This window comes from Somniosus microcephalus, chromosome 14 (assembly GCF_052327205.1).
Source record: "Somniosus microcephalus isolate GS21.2 chromosome 14, FLI_Smic_1.0, whole genome shotgun sequence".
In the NCBI taxonomy this organism is placed as follows: Eukaryota; Metazoa; Chordata; class Chondrichthyes; order Squaliformes; family Somniosidae; genus Somniosus; species Somniosus microcephalus.
In genome coordinates, this window is record NC_141000.1 from 126,187,147 (window position 1) to 126,206,675 (window position 19,529).

A 19,529-nucleotide genomic window follows, 5' to 3' on the forward strand; every position below is an offset into this window, starting at 1 on the left:
CTCGACCATCTCACAACCCTCGACCATCTCACAACCCTCGACCATCCCACAACCCTCGACCATCCCACAACCCTCGACCATCCCACAACCCTCGACCATCTCACAACCCTCGACCATCTCACAACCCTCGACCATCTCACAACCCTCGACCATCCCACAACCCTCGACCATCCCACAACCCTCGACCATCCCACAAACCTCGACCATCTCACAACCCTCGACCATCCTGCAACCCTCGACCATCTCACAACCCTCAACCACCTCAGAACCCTCGACCATTCCACAACCCTCGACCATCCCTCGACTCTCGACCATCCCACAACCCTCGACCATCTCACAACCGTCGACCATCCCGCAACCCTCGACCATCCCACAACCTTCGACCATCCCACAACCCTCGACCACTTCACAACCCTCGACCATCCCACAACCCTCGAACATCTCACAACCCTCGACCATCCCGCAACCCTCGACCATCTCACAACCCTCGACCACCTCAGAACCCTCGACCATTCCACAACCCTTGGCCACCCCTCGACCCTCCCACAACCCTCGACCATCTCACAACCGTTGACCATCCCGCAACCCTCGACCATCCCACAACCTTCGACCATCCCACAACCCTCGACCACTTCACAACCCTCGACCATCTCACAACCCTCGACCACTTCACAACCCTCGACCATCTCACAACCCTCGACCATCTCACAACCCTCGACCATCTCACAACCCTCGACCATCTCACAACCCTCGACCATCCCACAACCCTCGACCATCCCACAACCCTCGACCATCCCACAACCCTCGACCATCCCACAACCCTCGACCATCCCACAACCCTCGACCACCTCACAACCCTCGACCATCCCACAACGCTCAGTGATCAGCACCAGTCCTGCTCTCTATTTGTCCCTCTCACTGTCCCTGCTGAGATCAGTGAACCCAAATTAGACCAGGGATCGAACCTGGGGCCTTCTGCCTGGTATAGATTGGAGGCAGCCGAGGCCATCACTCGTGGAGTTAGTGGCCAAGACCCCCTGTACACATGAAATCTATTGCCTGCTCACAGGAAGGCTTTGGCCAATACTGTGCCCCGTCTCTCCCAGCTGGTATGCAAAGTCTCTGGAACGGGGGAGGAGCGAAGAGGGGCAGCTAACAGATGAAGAGAAGACAAAAGAGGAAGGGTGGGGTGGGGGCGGGGGGAGGTGAGGAAAGAAAGTCTCTTAGATACAATGTAATTTAAGAGTCTTTATTGCAAGGGGGTTGCAGTGAAAAGTAAGCAGGTCTTGCTGCAAATATATAGGGCTTTGGTGAGACCACACTGTGTACAGTTTTGGTCTCCTTACCTAAGGAAGGATATACTTGTACGATAGCAAAATACTGCAGATGCTGGAAATCCGAAATAACAACAGAAAATGCTGGAAAAACTCAGCAGGTCAGGCAACATCCGTGGAGAGAAATTTGAGTTGACGTTTCAGGTCGAAACCCTTCTTCAAAACTGGAAAGAAAATAAAATAGATCGAAGGCAGGGCTGCGATCGGACAAAAGAAGTAAAAGAAACAATAAAAGGTATTCGAAACCAGACGAGATGGTAATAGGCCCGTGGAGACAAAAGGCAGCTGAGATTAGGTGTGAAGTGTGCTGGCAGGATAGGAGACAGCTGCCAGGTGGGAGAGAGGAACAAAAGGAAAGGTGGGGGGGGGGTGGAAAAGGAAGACCCAAAACAAAGGGTTGGAAAAAATTATAAGTAAAAAAGTAATAGGGGCAGAGGTTATGATCTGAAATTGTTGAACTCGATATTGAGTCCAGAAGGCTGCAAAGTGCAACAAAGGTTCACCAGATTGATTCCTGGGATGAGAGGACTGTCCTATGATGAGAGAGTGTGTAGAATGGGCCGATACTCTCTGGAGTTTAGAAGAATGAGAAGTGATCTCATTGAAACGTATAAAATTCTTAGAGGGGCTTGACAGGGTAAATGCTGAGAGGCTGTTTCCCCTGGCTGGAGAGTCTAGAACCAGGGTCCATAGTCTCAGGATAAGGGGTTGACCATTTAGGACTGAGTTGAGGAGAAATTTCTTCACTCAGAGGGTGGTGAATCTTTGGAATTCTCTACCCCAGAGGGCTGTGGATGCTCAGTCGTTGAGTATATTAAAGAGATTGGTAGATTTTTGGACTCTCGGGGAATCGAGGGATATGGGGATCGGGCGGGAAAGTGGAGTTGAGGTCGAAGATCAGCCATGATCTTATTGAATGGTGGAGCAGGCTCGAGGGGCCGTATGGCCGATTCCTGCTCTTAATTCTTATGTTCTTAAAACCGAGCAGAGACGCCTTTACTTGGTTTCATTTACTGTACGTTGAATCACCCTTTTTTCTTGGCACTATTCCCCTGTCCTATCCCACAGTCTCTACTTTATATTCATTGAGGCAGACTAACACCTGCACGATGACTCCTTCCCCGGTGTCAATTAAACCAGTGTGTGAAAATGCGTCTTAAAATTGCCCAAATGGGTTTTTCCTTGGCTCTTTCGTGTAATGACTAGACGGCACTTACCCGATCAAGCTGCTTAACCCACACTGAGTTCAATTCAAAGTGCCTCGCAGTCTCAAAATGATTTGAAGAAGCATAGAGTGTTTATCCATTCTGAATGAATTGAGTAGGTGGAATAGAATATAAATACCTAATGAACGGTTTGACATTGTTCGACTGCTGTGCTGTTACACACAACGCGACCTCAAATTTCTTTTCTTGTATATTCTCTCTCCCCATTAACTGTCTCATTTCCTCTCACAAACACTCTGACATGGGGGTTCCATGGGTATATTCAGGCCCTCTGGTACCTCACCCGAGTGGCCATTCTTCATATATCCGAGTCTAGACCATAGACGGTTGCAGCACATTCGGCCCATCACGTCTGTGCCGGCTCTCTGCTAGAGCAACCCACTCTCCCTGCTCTCTCGTCTTGTATCTTCCTCTGCTTCAAGTCTTTGTCCACTCTCGGTCTCTAGTTTTGTAGGGTATTCAGCCTTGGGGAGGGGATCATGGGCAAACTCACTTCACCCAAACCTGTCTTCGCCTGATGTCCACACACGTACACTTTTTCAGTAGGGGTCACTGATTTGACCGACTCCCCTTCTTAGCCCAAGGCCAATTGAAAAAAAGAACATTTATATAATGCTTTTGTTGTAAGAGAGGGGAGGGGATAACATAAGAACATAAGAAATAGGAGCAGGAGTAGGCCAATCGGCCCCTCGAGCCATTCAATAAGATCATGGCTGATCTGATCCTAACCGCCAATCCACTATCGCAGAACCATCTCCTGAATCTAACAGAATTAGACACACGAAATAGGAGCAGGATCAGGCTACACGGCCCCTGGGCCCGCTCCGCTACCCACAGGGCCATGACCATTCCGAACCTAGACTCATGTCCAAATTCCTGCCCGCTCCCCGTAACCCTTAATTCCCTTTACTTCTAGGAAACTGTCAGACACCGACCAGGAATGTGGAGAAGAATTAGGAACGGCCATTGAAGGTGTCAGCCGGGGCTCAGTGGGGAGCACTCTCTCTCGCCTCTGAGTCCGAAGGTTGTGGGTTCGAGTCCCACTCCAGGGACTTGAGCACAAAAATCTAGGCTGACACTCCCAGTGCAGTATTGAGGGAGTGCTGCACTGTCGGAGGTGCCGTCTTACGGATGAGACGTTAAACCGAGGCCCCGTCTGCTCTCTCAGGTGGCCGTAAAAGATCCCATGGCACTATTTCGAAGAAGAGCAGGGGGAGTTCTCCCCGGTGTCCGGGCTAATATTTATCCCTCAACCAACATCACTAAAACAGATTATCTGGTCATTATTACATTGCTGTTTGTGGGAGCTTGCTGTGTGCAAATTGTCCGCTGCGTTTCCTACATTACAACAGTGACTGCACTTCATAAAAGTACTTCATTGGCTGTGAGATGTCCTGAGGTTGTGAAAGGTGCTATAGAAATGTAAATTCTTTCTTTTTTTTGAAGCTGAAATTGAGGAGACTTTTGAGGAGAGTGGAAGGGGACTAGGGGGAGAGTGCCAGAGTGCTGGGCCACGCTCGTTGAAGCCTGGGTCGAGCAGAGGGAGGTGGGTGCAGATGCCCAGCGGTCCTGACTCTGAAGCTCAGAGGTATGCGAGTTGGGACCTAAGGATGAAGGAGGCACATTGCAGTGAGGGCATGAAGGGATTTGTGGGCGGGGAGAAGGAATTTGACAGCGGCCCCCTGAACGTAGAGCAAAAAAAGGCTCTGCGCAGACCAAAGACCGAAGGGGAGAACATTTCCAGGGCAAGGGGGGAGTGGGACTAATTGGAGAGCTCTTTCAAAGAGCCGGCACAGGCACGATGGGCCGAAGGGCCTCCTTCTGAGCTGTACGATTCGATCAACAGGACCTGCCTGGCCCATGCATTTAGCCCTGAGCCTATCTAACTCAACTCTTCCTGAAAAACAATTTAATTTTGGTGCAAAATGGCTGTACAGGAAGTTCGGAAACGCCAAAATGACTACTCGTACAGAGGAAAGCGCAGGACTGTGTTTGGGGAGATCCGTGTCGGATGTTCTGGGGGTTAGGAGGAAGGGAGGAGGGGGATAATAGCAATAGTTCCACAAACACAATTTCTGACCGTCACTCTATGAAGACCAGCCTCCCTTTAATTTGATGTTCTTGAGGCCAATTATAACCAGTTAGAAGGGATGAGTTTGCAGGTACAGGCTCAAGCAGATAAGGATTCTTTCAGTTAATCATTGCCAGAGCTGAATCAGCCAGTAAATGAGGTGACCGTAGTGAGGTCATTGTGCACGGCTATCTCCCTTGCTCTGAAGAGGTTTAATGAGTGATTCTCTGGGATGCTGGCATTAATGGAACCTGATCTAAACAGAGCTTGGAGTTGTTTGAAATCTGGTGTCTTTGTTTAAAAATGCTACATGCAGGACTCCTTAAAAAACAGTCAAAGAATATGTTGAAGGGACAGTTACCAGATCTCAGTTAGTAAGTGTGTTGCCCCATAAGAAGGAAAGACTTGCATTTCTATAGCGACTTTCACAACCTCAGGATGTCTCAAAGTGCTTTACAGTCAATGAAGAACTTTTTTGAAGTGTAGTCACTGTTGTAATGTAGGAAACGCGGCAGCCAATTTGTGCACAGCAAGCTCCCACAAACAGCAATGCGATAATGATCAGATCGTCTGGATTTAGTGATGTTGGTTGAGGGATAAATATTTGCCAGGATCCCAGAAGAACTCCCCTTGCTCTTCTTCTGAGAGGGCCTCGGTTTTAACACCTTGTCTGAAAGACGGCATCTCCGACAGTGCAGCACTCCCTCAGCACTGCCCCTCCGACAGTGCAGCGGAGCTCCCTCAGTACTGCCCCTCCGACAGTGCAGCGCTTCCTCAGTACTGACCCGCCGACAGTGCAGCGCTCCCTCAGTACTGACACTCCGACAGTGCAGTGCTCCCTCAGTACTGCCCCTCCAACAGTGCAGCGCTCCCTCAGTGGTGCCCCTCTGAAAGACAGCGCTCCCTCAGTACTGCCCCTCCGACAGTGCAGCGCTCCCTCAGTACTGCCCCTCCGACAGTGCAGCACTCCCTCCGTACTGCCCCTCCGACAATGCAGCACTCCCTCAGTACTGACCCTCTGACAGTGCAGTGCTCCCTCAGTACTGTCCCTCCGACAGTGCAGCGCTCCCTCAGTACTGCCCCTCTGACAGACAGCGCTCCCTCAGTACTGCCCCTCCAACAGTGCAGCGCTCCCTCAGTACTGCCCCCTCCGACAGTACAGCGCTCCCTCAGTACTGCCCCTCCGACAGTGCAGCACTCCCTCAGTACTGACCCTCTGACAGTGCAGTGCTCCCTCAGTACTGTCCCTCCAACAGTGCAGCACGCCCTCAGTACTGCCCGACAGTGCAGCGCTCCCTCAGTACTGACCCTCCAACAGTGCAGCACTCCCTCAGTACTGCCCCCCGACAGTGCAGCGCTCCCTCAGTACTGCCCCCCGACAGTGCAGCGCTCCCTCAGCACTGACCCTCCGACAGTGCAGTGCTCCCTCAGTACTGCACTGGAGTCTCGGCCTGGATGATGTGTTCAAGTCTCTGGAGTGCTATCCACTGAGCCCTGGCCGACACGTGTTACTGACCTGTACAGGACTAGGGTTCACTCCCTGGGTCTGTGCTGAGTTAACATGATCTCAGCAAACGTTCCCGCCCCTGATTTCCATCTGATGACCCCCCTCAACCTCCTCTCCACTTGCTGGAAAGCGTGTGCGCTTGGAAAGGATTGTGATTGAATGCGATTTGCTCCATGGTTGAGCAGCCCACTGGCGCTCTGTGCCCAGGCTCACATTTGAAGAGTGGGCTGTTTGGGGTGAGGTACCTGCGGGTACCATGCACCCATATCCCACCAAGGGTCAATATTTTTGGAAGAAAAGGATGGTAAATTGGAAAGGGAGGAGTAACTAAAGCTGTCTCTCCTGAACTCTTCTTACAGACCATAGATCCAGCTGTACCGAATCAACCCCAGGGTTGTGCAGCAGAGCAGGGGGCGCTGAGATTTGTTTTATGCTCATCCAAAACTTGGCTGCCCGTGTCCTAACTCGCACCAAGTCCCGTTCACCCATCACCCCTGTGCTGTGCTCGCTCACCTACATTGGCTCCCGGTTAAGCAATACCTCAATTTTAAAATACTCATCCTCCTTTTCAAATCCCTCCACGGCCTCGCTCCCTCCCTATCTCTGTAACCTCCTCCAGCCCCACAACCCCCCGAGATCGCTGCGCTCCTCCAATTCTGGCCTCTTGGCTATCCCCCCGATTTCCATCGCTCCACCATTGGCGGCCGTGCCTTCAGCTGCCTGGGTCCTAAGCTCTGGAATTCCCTCCCTAAACCTCGCCGCTTCTCTCTACCTCCTTTAAGACGCTCCTTAAAACCCACCTCCTTGACCAAGCTTTGGGTCACCCGTCCTAATATTATGTGGCTCGGTGTCAAATTGTGTCTGATAATCGCTCCTGTGAAGCGTCTTGGGTCATTTTACTACATTAAAGGCGCTATATAAATACAAGTTGTTTTCATAGTCTGTAAAGAGTAACCTGATTTCACATCTAAAGGAGATCGCAAACTGTAAAAGTTGTTGGAAGTTAATTGTCAGCTTGGCTCAGTCGGTAGCACTCTCCGCTCCCTCTCCGAAGGTTGTGGGCTCAAGCCCCACCTGGAACTGCGCCCGTTACCTAGGCTGACAATCCAGTGCCCGAACTGAAGGAGTGCTGGAGGCGCTGTCTTTTTTTTCCTTCATCCTCGGACGTTGCAGGCAAGGCCAACATTTATTACCCATTCCGAGTTGCCCTGAACCGAGGGGTTTGCTCGGCCCACTTCAGAGGGCTGTTGAGAGTCAACCATGTTGGGTGTGGGACAGGAGTCACGAGTACACCCAGACCCCGGGTGAGGACGGCACGTTTCCTTCCCTCGGGGACATGAGTGAACCAGTTGGGTTTTTAACCACAAACCGACAGCTTCAATGGTCACTTTTACTGAGGCGGGCTTTTTATTTTAAGATTTTTTAAAAACTGAATTCAATCTCCCAAACTGCCAGGGTGGGATTTGAAGCTTGCGTTCTCTGGATTACTAGTCCAGTAACAGAACCACTACACTAAGGTGGGCCAAATTTCTCCCACCCTCCCCAGTCAACATTACCAAGAAACAGATTGTTTAGCTCAATAGAGGCCCGCTAGCCTCGAGGTTATGGCACTGGTCTAGAGGTCGTGAGTTCAAATCCCAGTGTGATAAATTGTGCAATTAAATTCAATTAATCTGGTCATTTGTGGATTATGACCAGGAAACCAGTCGTAAAAACCCAACTGGTTCACTCCTGCCCTTCAGGGAAGGGAACCTGCCGTCCTTTACCCGGTCTGGGCCTACATGTGACTCGAGTCCCGCACACCACCGTGGTTAACCCTTAACGTCCCTGAGGGCAACATGGGTTGGGTACTAAATACTGCCTGGCCAGTGTGGCCCACATCTCAAGGATTTAAATGGACGCCGGGTGTTCTGGGCATCGGCCGTTAGTTCCAAAGCAATTCATTACAAAGCTTTTGGACAATTGTGAAAAAAGGTGAAGTAGTGCCTCCCTTCTCTGTCACCACCCCATCAGAGCATCATTGAGCTCAGAAACTGTGTGTGAAAGGCCCCACCCCCCCCCCAGCTCCAATTTATTTTCTCTGTGATTAATGTCACGTTTTCTGAATTACATGTTTACACACAATTTACAGCACAGAAACAGGCCATTCGGCCCAACTGCTCCGTGCCGGTGTTTCTGCTCCACACGAGCCTCCTCCCACCCCTCTTCATCTCACCCCATCAACATATCCTTCTATTCCTTTCCCCCTCATGTGTTTATCTAGCTTCCCTTTAAATGTATCTATACTATTCGCCTCGACCACTCCCTGTGGCAGCGAGTTCCACATTCTCACCACTCTCTGGGTAAAGAAGTTTCTCCTGAATTCCCGATTGGATTTATTAGTGACTATCTTATATTGATGGCTTTTAGTTCTGGTCCAACCCACAAGCAGAAACATCTTCTCTACGCCTAACTTGGTGAACCCTTTCATTATCTTAAAGACCTCTATCAGATCAGCCCTCGGCCTTCTCTTTTCTGAAGAGAAGGGCCCCAGCCTGTTCAATCTTTCCTGATAGGTAGAACCTCTCAGTTCTGGTATAATTCTGGTAAATCTTTGTTGCACCTTCTCCAGTGTCTCTAGACCCTTTCTATAATGGGGCTACTGCGCTCAGTACTCTAAGTGTGGTCTAACCAAGGTTCTATACAAGGTTAAGATATTTTAACATATCCTAAAAACTGGGCGTCCTGTAAACATAATTAAATTCTCTCTCTCCTCTCTCTCTCAGGATCCCGTCTTCGGCAGGAGGATTCCCCGCCGCGGATCGCGGAACACCCCTCTGACCTGACCGTGTCCAAGGGGGAGCCGGCCACCCTGAACTGCAAGGCGGAGGGGAGGCCCAGCCCGACCGTCGAGTGGTACAAGGACGGGGAGCGGGTGGAGACGGACAAGGACGACCCCCGCTCCCACCGCATGCTGCTGCCGAGCGGCTCCTTGTTCTTCCTGCGCATCGTGCACGGCCGGAGGAGCAAGCCCGACGAGGGCAGCTACGTCTGCGTGGCCCGGAACTACCTGGGGGAGGCCGTCAGCCACAACGCCTCGCTGGAGGTGGCCTGTAAGTACCCGTCCGATCGGGCGCCCTCGGCGTGTGGTGTTCGCTGGCTGTGCCGGGTGTTGTTGTTGTTGTTGCTGCGTTTTCCCCTTATCGGAGCGATTGGATGACGGACATTCAGCGCCGGCGTAATCTCCAAACAGATTATCTCAAATATGGAAGAGGGGATTGTGGCTGAGCTATTGCCCTCTCAGAGGCTCTGTGGTTTAGGTGATCCCAGCCCCACGGAAGGCCGTGAAGGCTGTGGGGTTTGTGCATTTTGCGGTACTTGTTGGCTTGCTAGCTCCTTGTTCCTGCTGGTGTAAGTTAATATAATGTCTTTCTGCAATGGTTTTCCTTTGGGTGCCTTATGCTGTCTTGTGGATGTTTGGAGAAGGGGTTACTGGGAGTGAGTCAATATTTACAGGGGTCTCTGGGAGTGTGTCTGTATTTACAGGGGGTCCCCAGGAGTGTGTCTGTATTTACAGGGGTCTCTGGGATTGTGTCTGTATTTACAGGGGGTCCCCGGGAGTGTGTCTGTATTTACAGGGGTCTCTGGGATTGTGTCTGTATTTACAGGGGGTCCCCGGGAGTGTGTCTGTATTTACAGGGGATCCCCAGGAGTGTGTCAGTATTTACAGGGGTCTCTGGGATTGTGTCAGTATTTACAGGGGGTCCCCGGGAGTGTGTCTGTATTTACAGGGGATCCCCAGGAGTGTGTCAGTATTTACAGGGGTCTCTGGGATTGTGTCAGTATTTACAGGGGATCCCCAGGAGTGTGTCTGTATTTACAGATGTCCCCGGGAGTGTGTCTGTATTTACAGGGGTCCCCGGGAGTGTGTCTGTATTTACAGGGGGTCCCCAGGAGTGTGTCTGTATTTACAGATGTCCCCAGGAGTGTGTCTGTATTTACAGGGGACCCCCGGGAGTGTGTCAGTATTTACAGGGGTCTCTGGGATTGTGTCAGTATTTACAGGGGATCCCCGGGAGTGTGTCTGTATTTACAGATGTCCCCGGGAGTGTGTCTGTATTTACAGGGGTCCCCGGGAGTGTGTCTGTATTTACAGGGGGTCCCCGGGAGTGTGTCAGTATTTACAGGGGTCTCTGGGATTGTGTCAGTATTTACAGGGGATACCCGGGAGTGTGTCTGTATTTACAGATGTCCCCGGGAGTGTGTCTGTATTTACAGGGGTCCCTGGGAGTGTGTCTGTATTTACAGGGGGTCCCCAGGAGTGTGTCTGTATTTACAGATGTCCCCAGGAGTGTGTCTGTATTTACAGGGGACCCCCGGGAGTGTGTCAGTATTTACAGGGGTCTCTGGGATTGTGTCAGTGTTTACAGGGGATCCCCGGGAGTGTGTCTGTATTTACAGGGGTCCCCGGGAGTGTGTCTGTATTTACAGGGGTCCCCGGGAGTGTGTCTGTATTTACAGATGTCCCCGGGAGTGTGTCTATATTTACAGGGGTCCCCGGGAGTGTGTCTGTATTTACAGATGTCCCCGGGAGTGTGTCTGTATTTACAGGGGATCCCCGGGAGTGTGTCTGTATTTACAGGGATCCCCGGGAGTGTGTCTGTATTTACAGATGTCCCCGGGAGTGTGTCTGTATTTACAGGGATCCCCGGGAGTGTGTCTGTATTTACAGATGTCCCTGGGAGTGTGTCTGTATTTACAGGGGATCCCCGGGAGTGTGCCTGTATTTACAGATGTCCCCGGGAGTGTGTCACTATTTACAGGGGATCCCCGGGAGTGTGTCTGTATTTACAGATGTCCCCGGGAGTGTGTCTGTATTTACAGGGATCCCCGGGAGTGTGTCTGTATTTACAGATGTCCCTGGGAGTGTGTCTGTATTTACAGGGGATCCCGGGAGTGTGTCTGTATTTACAGATGTCCCCAGGAGTGTGTCTGTATTTACAGGGGTCCCCGGGAGTGTGTCTGTATTTACAGGGATCCCCGGGAGTGTGTCTGTATTTACAGGGGTCCCCGGGAGTGTGTCAGTATTTACAGGGGATCCCCGGGAGTGTGTCTGTATTTACAGAGATCCCCGGGAGTGTGTCTGTATTTACAGGGGTCCCCGGGAGTGTGTCTGTATTTACAGATGTCCCCGGGAGTGTGTCTGTATTTACGGATGTCCCCGGGAGTGTGTCTGTATTTACAGGGGTCCCCGGGAGTGTGTCTGTATTTACAGGGGTCCCCGGGAGTGTGTCTGTATTTACAGGGGTCCCCGGGAGTGTGTCTGTATTTACAGGGGTCCCCGGGAGTGTGTCTGTATTTACAGGGGTCCCCGGGAGTGTGTCTGTATTTACAGGGGTCCCCGGGAGTGTGTCTGTATTTACAGGGGTCCCCGGGAGTGTGTCTGTATTTACAGGGGTCCCCGGGAGTGTGTCTGTATTTACAGGGGTCCCCGGGAGTGTGTCTGTATTTACAGGGGTCCCCGGGAGTGTGTCTGTATTTACAGGGGTCCCCGGGAGTGTGTCTGTATTTACAGGGGTCCCCGGGAGTGTGTCTGTATTTACAGGGGTCCCCGGGAGTGTGTCTGTATTTACAGGGGTCCCCGGGAGTGTGTCTGTATTTACGGATGTCCCCGGGAGTGTGTCTGTATTTACGGATGTCCCCGGGAGTGTGTCTGTATTTACAGGGGTCCCCGGGAGTGTGTCTGTATTTACAGGGGTCCTCGGGAGTGTGTCTGTATTTACAGGGGGTCCCCGGGAGTGTGTCTGTATTTACAGGGGTCCCCGGGAGTGTGTCTGTATTTACAGGGGTCCCCGGGAGTGTGTCTGTATTTACAGGGGTCCCCGGGAGTGTGTCTGTATTTACAGGGATCCCCGGGAGTGTGTCAGTATTTAGATTTTTGTTGGGTTAGGGCTATCAAGAGATTATGGAGCAAAGGCGGTTAAATGAAGCTGAGGTAAAGATCAGCCACGATTTGATTGAATAGCGGCAACAGGCTCGAGGGGCTGAATGGCCTCCTCGACATGCTGCGTGTGTGACTTTGCTTCTGTCCTTCTGACTTTAACTCTGCTCCCCGCTTGACAGGTGACATTGCAGATTAATAGAGTCGCCTTTCCTCATTCTTCATAAGCTGGAGAAGAATTTGCCTCACGCCCCACTACCCACCGCCCCCCCCCCTTCATGTCCCCGATCCAATTTCCACTGGCATTTTCTGCAGCGTTTATCGATAAAGCTCGAGTTTCGGGTGGGCCAGACTGGTGGGTTGAACCTGTAGCCGCTGCAGCTGGTGGGAGGTCAGGCATGCGCCCAAGTCCGATAAAGGGGGAAAATTGCAAAAATAACAAGAGCTGGTCTCGGAGCTGGGACATAGTAGACGCAAACAGAGGGGTCAGTGAAATCCGAGAGTCGGCAGCCGCAGGACCCTCTGCACTTAAAACAACTCCCCATCCAACCCGACACCACCTTCTCGCTTTATGTTATTTTAATGTTTTTTTTTGTCGGCTGCAGCTGATCAAATATTCTCTATTTTTTGTTTTTGTGGGGGGGTAGTTGTGGGGAGGTCTGAATACTGCAGTTTTTACTCTGCGGCCCCATGGCTCTTAAAGGGGCAGTGCCTCTTTGCCAGAGGTGGCGGGTGTAAAAGATGCCGTGGCTCTCACTGGAAGAGCAAGGAAGGGGGCTCTCGCCCAGCGTGCTGACCGCGCGCCTTTCCTCTCTCTCGGCAAACGCCTCCGAAAAGCAGACTTTAAACCGGGTCGTTTCAGCTCAGTGCTGGTTCCCTGGGATTGTGCTGTGCTTAAAATGGCTGCCGTGTGTCTGCCGACAGCCACCGCACTTCATAGCAGTTCATTGCGCGTGAAGGAGTTTGGAGAGGTTTCTGAGATACTTAAACCTGGCCTGAGAGACGCCTGCCTGAAAATTCAGGAGAATGAAACTAGAAATAATCTAGAGCTTTACCCGCCCGAGCTCACACAACCAGCGATTAGTTGCTTCGTCCGGCTGAGATGGTAACAAGAGGGCAGAAATGTAAGATAATCACACGAAGGAGAGTGGGAGATTAGAAAAATCTCTTTACACCGTTGTTGGTGCAGAAACTATCAATTCTTTTGAAAGAGAAGGAAATAGTTGCTTGAAATCTTTTTTACATAGATCACCGTCATCCACCCACCTTCTCCCCATAGCCCTCAACCCCACCCACCCACCTTCTCCCCATATCCCTCAACACCACCTACCCACCTTCTCCCCATATCCCTCAACCCCACCCACCCACCTTCTCCCCATATCCCCAACCCCACCTATCCACCTTCTCCCCATATCCCCAACCCCACCTACCCACCTTCTCCCCATATCCCTCAACCCCGCCTACCCACCTTCTCCCCATATCCCTCAATCCCACCTTCTCCCCATATCCCTCAACCCCACCTACCCACCTTCTCCCCATATCCCTCAATCCCGCCTACCCACCTTCTCCCCATATCCCTCAATCCCACCTACCCACCTTCTCCACATATCCCCCAACCCCACCTACCCACCTTCTCCCCATATCCCTCAATCCCACCTACCCACCTTCTCCACATATCCCCCAACCCCACCTACCCACCTTCTCCCCATATCCCTCAATCCCACCTACCCACCTTCTCCCCATATCCCTCTCTTCTCTCTCCAGGAACACGTCTAATTATCTCTTGATCACTTTTACACAGTCCACATCAGTGCCGTTCCCTGGTAACCTATGCTACAGATCTCTTACACTTTGAACTCCCTCTTGCTCCTAACTTCCTCGTTTTAAAGAAAAACAGAAAATTGCTGATAAAACAGCCAGTCACTCAGCGTAGCGGGAGAAATCGCTCGGGTCAACATATTTGGGACAGCCCCTTCTTCATGCTTAATTGATGTCCCCGGGGACTGGAACCCTTCACCTCAGTGAACAACTTCTCTGGGTCGAGTTCCCTTCCTGATCTTGGAAAGCGTTGTCTGCTCGCGATCGTTGGTTGGTCCGTTGAATGTACGGCAGTTTTAATGTCACCAGCAGTTAGTTGCTGGTTACCATGTCGGTGAGGCCTCCCTCTGTGTGTGTTTTCTATTGTAGCCAGTCAGATAACTGAGCTGTTGTTGAGGGTAGCAGATTAATTCAGCGTACGAGATACATTAGAAGAAAAGAAAGAACTTGAATATCTACAGCGCCTTTCATGACCTCAGGACGTCCTAGTGTGCTTCACAGCCAATGAAGTACTTGCGACGTGCGGTCACTGTTGTAATGTAGGAAACGCGGCACCCAATTTGCGCACAGCAAGCTCCCACAAACAGCAATGTGATAATGAGCAGATAATCTGTTTTAGCGATGTTGGTTGAGGGATAAATGTTGGCCCCAGGACACTGGGGAGAACTCCCCCTGCTCGTCTCTGAAATAGTGACCGTGGGGTCTTTTACGTCCACCTGAGAGAGCAGACGGGACCTCGGTTTAATGTCTCATCCGAAAGACGGCACCTCTGACAGTGCAGCACTCCCTCAGCACTGCACTCAAGTCTCTGGAGGGGGACGCGAACCCACGACCTTCTAGACTAAGAGGCCAGAGTGTTGCAAAAAATAGCTGAGAAGGTTAATGGAATGTTGGCCTTTACCTCAAGGGGACTGGAATACAAAGGGGTGGAAGTTATGCTACAGAGGAAGGGGCAGGAGGGACAGGGGGCAGGCACTGGATAGTGATCAGGAGCAGGAACCCCGGCTGAGTATTCTCAGCTCTGAAATGCAGCGGGTGCCGAGGCCGATTGTAACAGCGCTGTTACCACACCAGAAAATTGGCACGGGCCCAAGAATCCCACCGGGAGGCCTTCTCTGCCCATAACATCCCAGACCAACGTGGCTCCTTTAAGAGATGGTGCGTTTGTGACGAGCACGCAGATCGATGTATTGGGTTTATTGCTCACTCCCTCACGAAAATACAAACAGAATCTCTGGCTCACTGGAGGATTGACTTTTACTGAACTTGTTAAGTGGATGGACCTCCACTGGGAGTCAGGCTGGATCGTGTTCGCCTGAGGGGGGGGGAGGGAGGATTGTATTTCTGGTGGAGTGGGAGGGGGCGGCCAAGCAGTTGTGGCGCCAATGCGTTCAAGGAACAGAAGGGGCCATGTGGGCTCCTCGAGGAAGGCCGAGGCTGCCTCTGATCTCGCCTGAGTCACTCGATACCCCCTGGGACCCAGCCACAGCCCCGGGTGTTAAACACGTGGACAGCAGCTTGATCTATCGACTGGACTGGTTGGCGGGGGCGGAGGGTGTGGGGGGGCGGGGGGTGGGGAATGGTGGTTGAGGAGAGGTGGGGCTGGGGGGGCAGGGGGGTGAGGACTGGTTGGGTGTTCGGACTTCAGTGAAAACTCCTTTAAAATGAAAATGCAGTCCCTAGATTATTCGGTGCCTCTTCTGTGCCAGCAGAGTGATCAGATGAAGTGTTGAATGCTACACAGTGGTTCGGAGACTGGGGAGCGTGTGGGGGCAGCCAAGAGTCAAAGGGCAGGTAACAAACCTATCAGCTTTCCTCCTCTTCTAAGGCTGAAAAATAACTGAAAATAAAGGAGAGAGAGGCGCTCCAGCTTGTCTGGGATTGAACTGCTCCTTTCATTGTAGGATGAGGGGCCTGAACACTGAGTCAGTTGTCTGGTGCTTGTTTGCTGAGCTGAAGAGAATCCATCTTGAATCGGGGCCGTGAAACAGATGGAATTCCTCATCTTTGGGCGAGCTTGGCTCTTTCTCTTTCCTCCCGGTCCCTCTCACTGTTGAAAAGAAAACTCCCCACCTCATTTATAGGGGGTAGATTGTGTCTGTACCCCTAAATTATGCTCCTAATCCACTCTTCAAATGAAAATGAACCTGGTCTTTGGGTTGCTTGCAATCCCCTCCCCTCACGACTTTATCGGGCTTATGCAATGTCGTACCAAAGACTGGCTCAGACTGTAGCAAAAAGCAACGTCCCGACGGGAGATGGTAAAGGGTCTGAGGGTGTCTATCCTAGTGCTGCTTATCCTACTGCTATGAAATCAGATTTCACCCCCCACCCCCTCCAGTTTTCCTGCTTCATTGACCAGGACACGGGAGGAGAACGCCCCTGCTCATCTTCCAAATAGTGGCCGTGCGATTGAGGGATATGAGGAGAAGGTGGGTCGATGGAGTTGAGGGATATGGAGAGAAGGTGGGATATGAGGAGAAGGTGGGATTGGGGGATATGGGGAGAAGATGGGTAGGTGGGATTGAGGAATATGGGGAGAAGGTGGGATATGAGGAGAAGGTGGGATTGGGGGATATGGGGAGAAGGTGGGTCGGTGGGATTGAGGGATATGGGGAGAAGGTGGGTAGGTGGGGTTGGGGATATGGGGAGAAGGTGGGTAGGTGGGATTGAGGGATATGAGGAGAAGGTGGGATTGGGGGATATGGGGAGAAGGTGGGTAGGTGGGGTTGGGGATATGGGGAGAAGGTGGGTCGGTGGGCTTGAGGGATATGGGAAGAAGGTGGGTCGGTGGGCTTGAGGGATATGGGGAGAAGGTGGGTAGGTGGGGTTGGGGATATGGGAAGAAGGTGGGTAGGTGGGATTGAGGGATATGGGGAGAAGGTGGGTAGGTGGGATTGAGGGATATGGGGAGAAGGTGGGTAGGTGGGGTTGGGGATATGGGAAGAAGGTGGGTAGGTGGGATTGAGGGATATGGGGAGAAGGTTGGATTGATCTTTCCAAAAGGGTTATGTTTCTTGAGCACATAATTTTCTTATTTTCAACTTGTTTTAAGGTTCAGTATAATCGAAGCTTGAACGAAAAAGAAATAACTTAATAAAGGTTCAGGTCAGGAGCTGAACCTTGGCTTACAGACTCCATCTTGCAGACAGTCTGCCTTGTGCAGTCTGTATCTTCCAATAGAAATTGCTGGCTAGCCCCAGGTGAAGTTATATTGCCATCATTTTAGCCCCGCGCACTAATCTTAGAAAAATGACACACACACACACACAACACAGGTAAATGTAGACGACATCAGTGTTTCCCCCTAATTTTAAATTCTGGGTGCGCGGCTCATTCAAAGTTCCGCGCGTGCAGGATATTTCACATCGCGAAAGCTGGTAGCGAGCTGCGCAGCCGTGCAGCTTAGCGGGAACATTGCACGACATGTGTGTAAATTTACTTAACGCACACCTACCGCCGTTCAGTGACTGAGGGAGTAAAGCACCTCACAGCGATCAGAAAAAGCACTCGCGCACTCTGCCTTTCATCTTACCCACGCAAAAAAGGTGAAAGTTCACATGCTCATGCCGTGCGAAAATGAGTATTGAGAGCACATGACCAACGATGGTGTCTTATTACTCATTTATTATTTACTAATCAGGATCGCAATTCGCCACATCTGGCGATTCCCAATTAGCCACATGTGGCTAGCGGCTAAAGTATTGGGCAACACTAGTCTGGAGGAAATCAATTTCCTAATTACAACATTGTCAGACGCTGATTGTTAAGGGAATATCTCTGAATTGCATCCTCAAAGAAATATGAAACACGGGCATTCAGTGAAGTAAGGGAATATCAATAAAAGTAGGACCTAAGGCTGTTCCTAAAAGAAATTAGCTTAAAAATGTCATTTTTTGTGATATTAATGAAAGAAAAAACTTGCATTTCTATAGCGCCTGTCACGACCACCGGACGTCCCAAAGCGCTTCACAGCCAATGAAGTACTTTTTGAAGTGTAGTCACTGTTGTAATGTAGGAAACGCGGCAACCAATTTGCACACAGCAAGCTCCCACAAACAGCAATGTGATAATGACCAGATAATGTGTTTTTTTGTGATGTTGATTGAGGGATAAATATTGGCCCAGGACACCGGGGAGAACTCCCCCCGCTCTTCTTCAAAATATTGGCTGTAGGATCTTTTAAGCACAGCTGAGAGGGTGGACGGGGGCCTCGGCTTAACGTCTCGTCCGAAAGATGGCACCTCCGACAGTGCAGCACTCCCTCAGCCCTGGCACTGGGAGTGTCAGCCCGGATTAATTAAAAACACATTTGTACAACTTTGCGTTCTTTATAATTGTAGTGGAGGAGTTAACGCATTTAAAATAAACAGTTAGCACCTGCCTTAAAATGACAGACAGAACAACATCAGATGAATAAATGAAGTGCATGTCATTAATATTTGAGCACGGTAACTTCCAAGCTCTTGTGAAAGGTTTTGCTGGAAGCTGGTGGATGGGTTCAAAAGATCATTCAATAGACTAATGGAATGTTGGACCTTATCTCGAGAGAGAGAGAGAGAGAAAGAAAGACTTGCATTTATATAGCGACTTTCACGACCACTGGACGTCTCAAAGTACTTTACAGCCAATGAAGTACTTTTGGAAGTGGAGTCACTGTTGTAATGTAGGAAACACGGCAGCCAATTTGCGCACAGCAAGCTCCCACAAACAGCAATATGATAATGACCAGATCATCTGTTTTTATTATGTTGGTTGAGTGATAAATATTGGCCAGGACACCGGGGAGAACTCCCCTGCTCTTCTTTGAAATAGTGGCCGTGGGATCTTTTACGTCCACCTGAGAGAGCAGACAGGGCCTCGGTTTAATGTCTCATCCGAAAGATGGCACCTCTGACAGTGCAGCACTCCCTCAGCACTGCACTGGGAGTGTTAACCCAGATATTTTGTGCTCAAGTCTCTGGAGTGAGACTTGAACCCACAACCTTCTGACTCAGAGGCGGGTGTGTTACCCACTGAGCCACAGCTGACACAAGAAGGCAAGAATACCAAGGGGTGGAAGTTATGCTACAGTGGTATAAAGCTCTGGTCAGACCCCATCGGGAGCACTGCGTTCAGTTCTGGGCCCCGCACCTCAGGAAGGATATATCGGCCTCGGAGGGGGAGCAGCGCAGATTCACCAGAATGATACCGGGGCTGAAAGGGTTAAATTACGAGGACAGGTTGCACAGACTGGGCTTGTATTCCCTCGAGTATAGAAGATTAAGGGGTGATCTCATCAAGGTGTTTGAGGTGATTAAAGGAGTTGATCAGGTCGATAGAGAGAAACCATTTCCTCTGGTGGGGGGAGTCCAGAACAAGGGGGCAAAACCTTAAAATTAGAGCCAGGCCATTCAGGGGTGATGTCAGGAAGCACTTCTTCACACAAAGGGTGGTGGAAATCTGGAACTCTCTCCCCCAAAAAGCTGTTGAGGCTGGGGGTCAATTGGAAATTTCAAAACTGAGATTGATGGATTTTTGTTAGGTAAGGGTGTTAAGGATTACGGAAGGCAGGTAGATGGAGTTAAGATACGGATCAGCCACGATCCAGTTGAATAGGCTCCAGGGGCTGAATGGCCTCCTCCTGTTCCTGTGTAAAAATGATCCAGTGTGG

At 50.9% G+C, this 19,529-nt stretch overlaps 1 protein-coding gene across 12 annotated transcripts in view; it reads left to right on the forward strand.

Moving 5' to 3' along the window:
* robo2 (roundabout, axon guidance receptor, homolog 2 (Drosophila)) overlaps positions 1-19,529 on the forward strand; it is a 1,120,123-nt gene that overhangs the window by 562,165 nt on the left and 538,429 nt on the right. For all 12 annotated transcript variants that reach the window (XM_086007303.1, XM_086007302.1, XM_086007300.1 and 9 more), the window contains one exon: positions 8,904-9,230. In XM_086007303.1, coding sequence (XP_085863429.1) covers positions 8,904-9,230 — 327 coding nt within the window. The remainder of the gene's footprint in view (positions 1-8,903; positions 9,231-19,529) is intronic.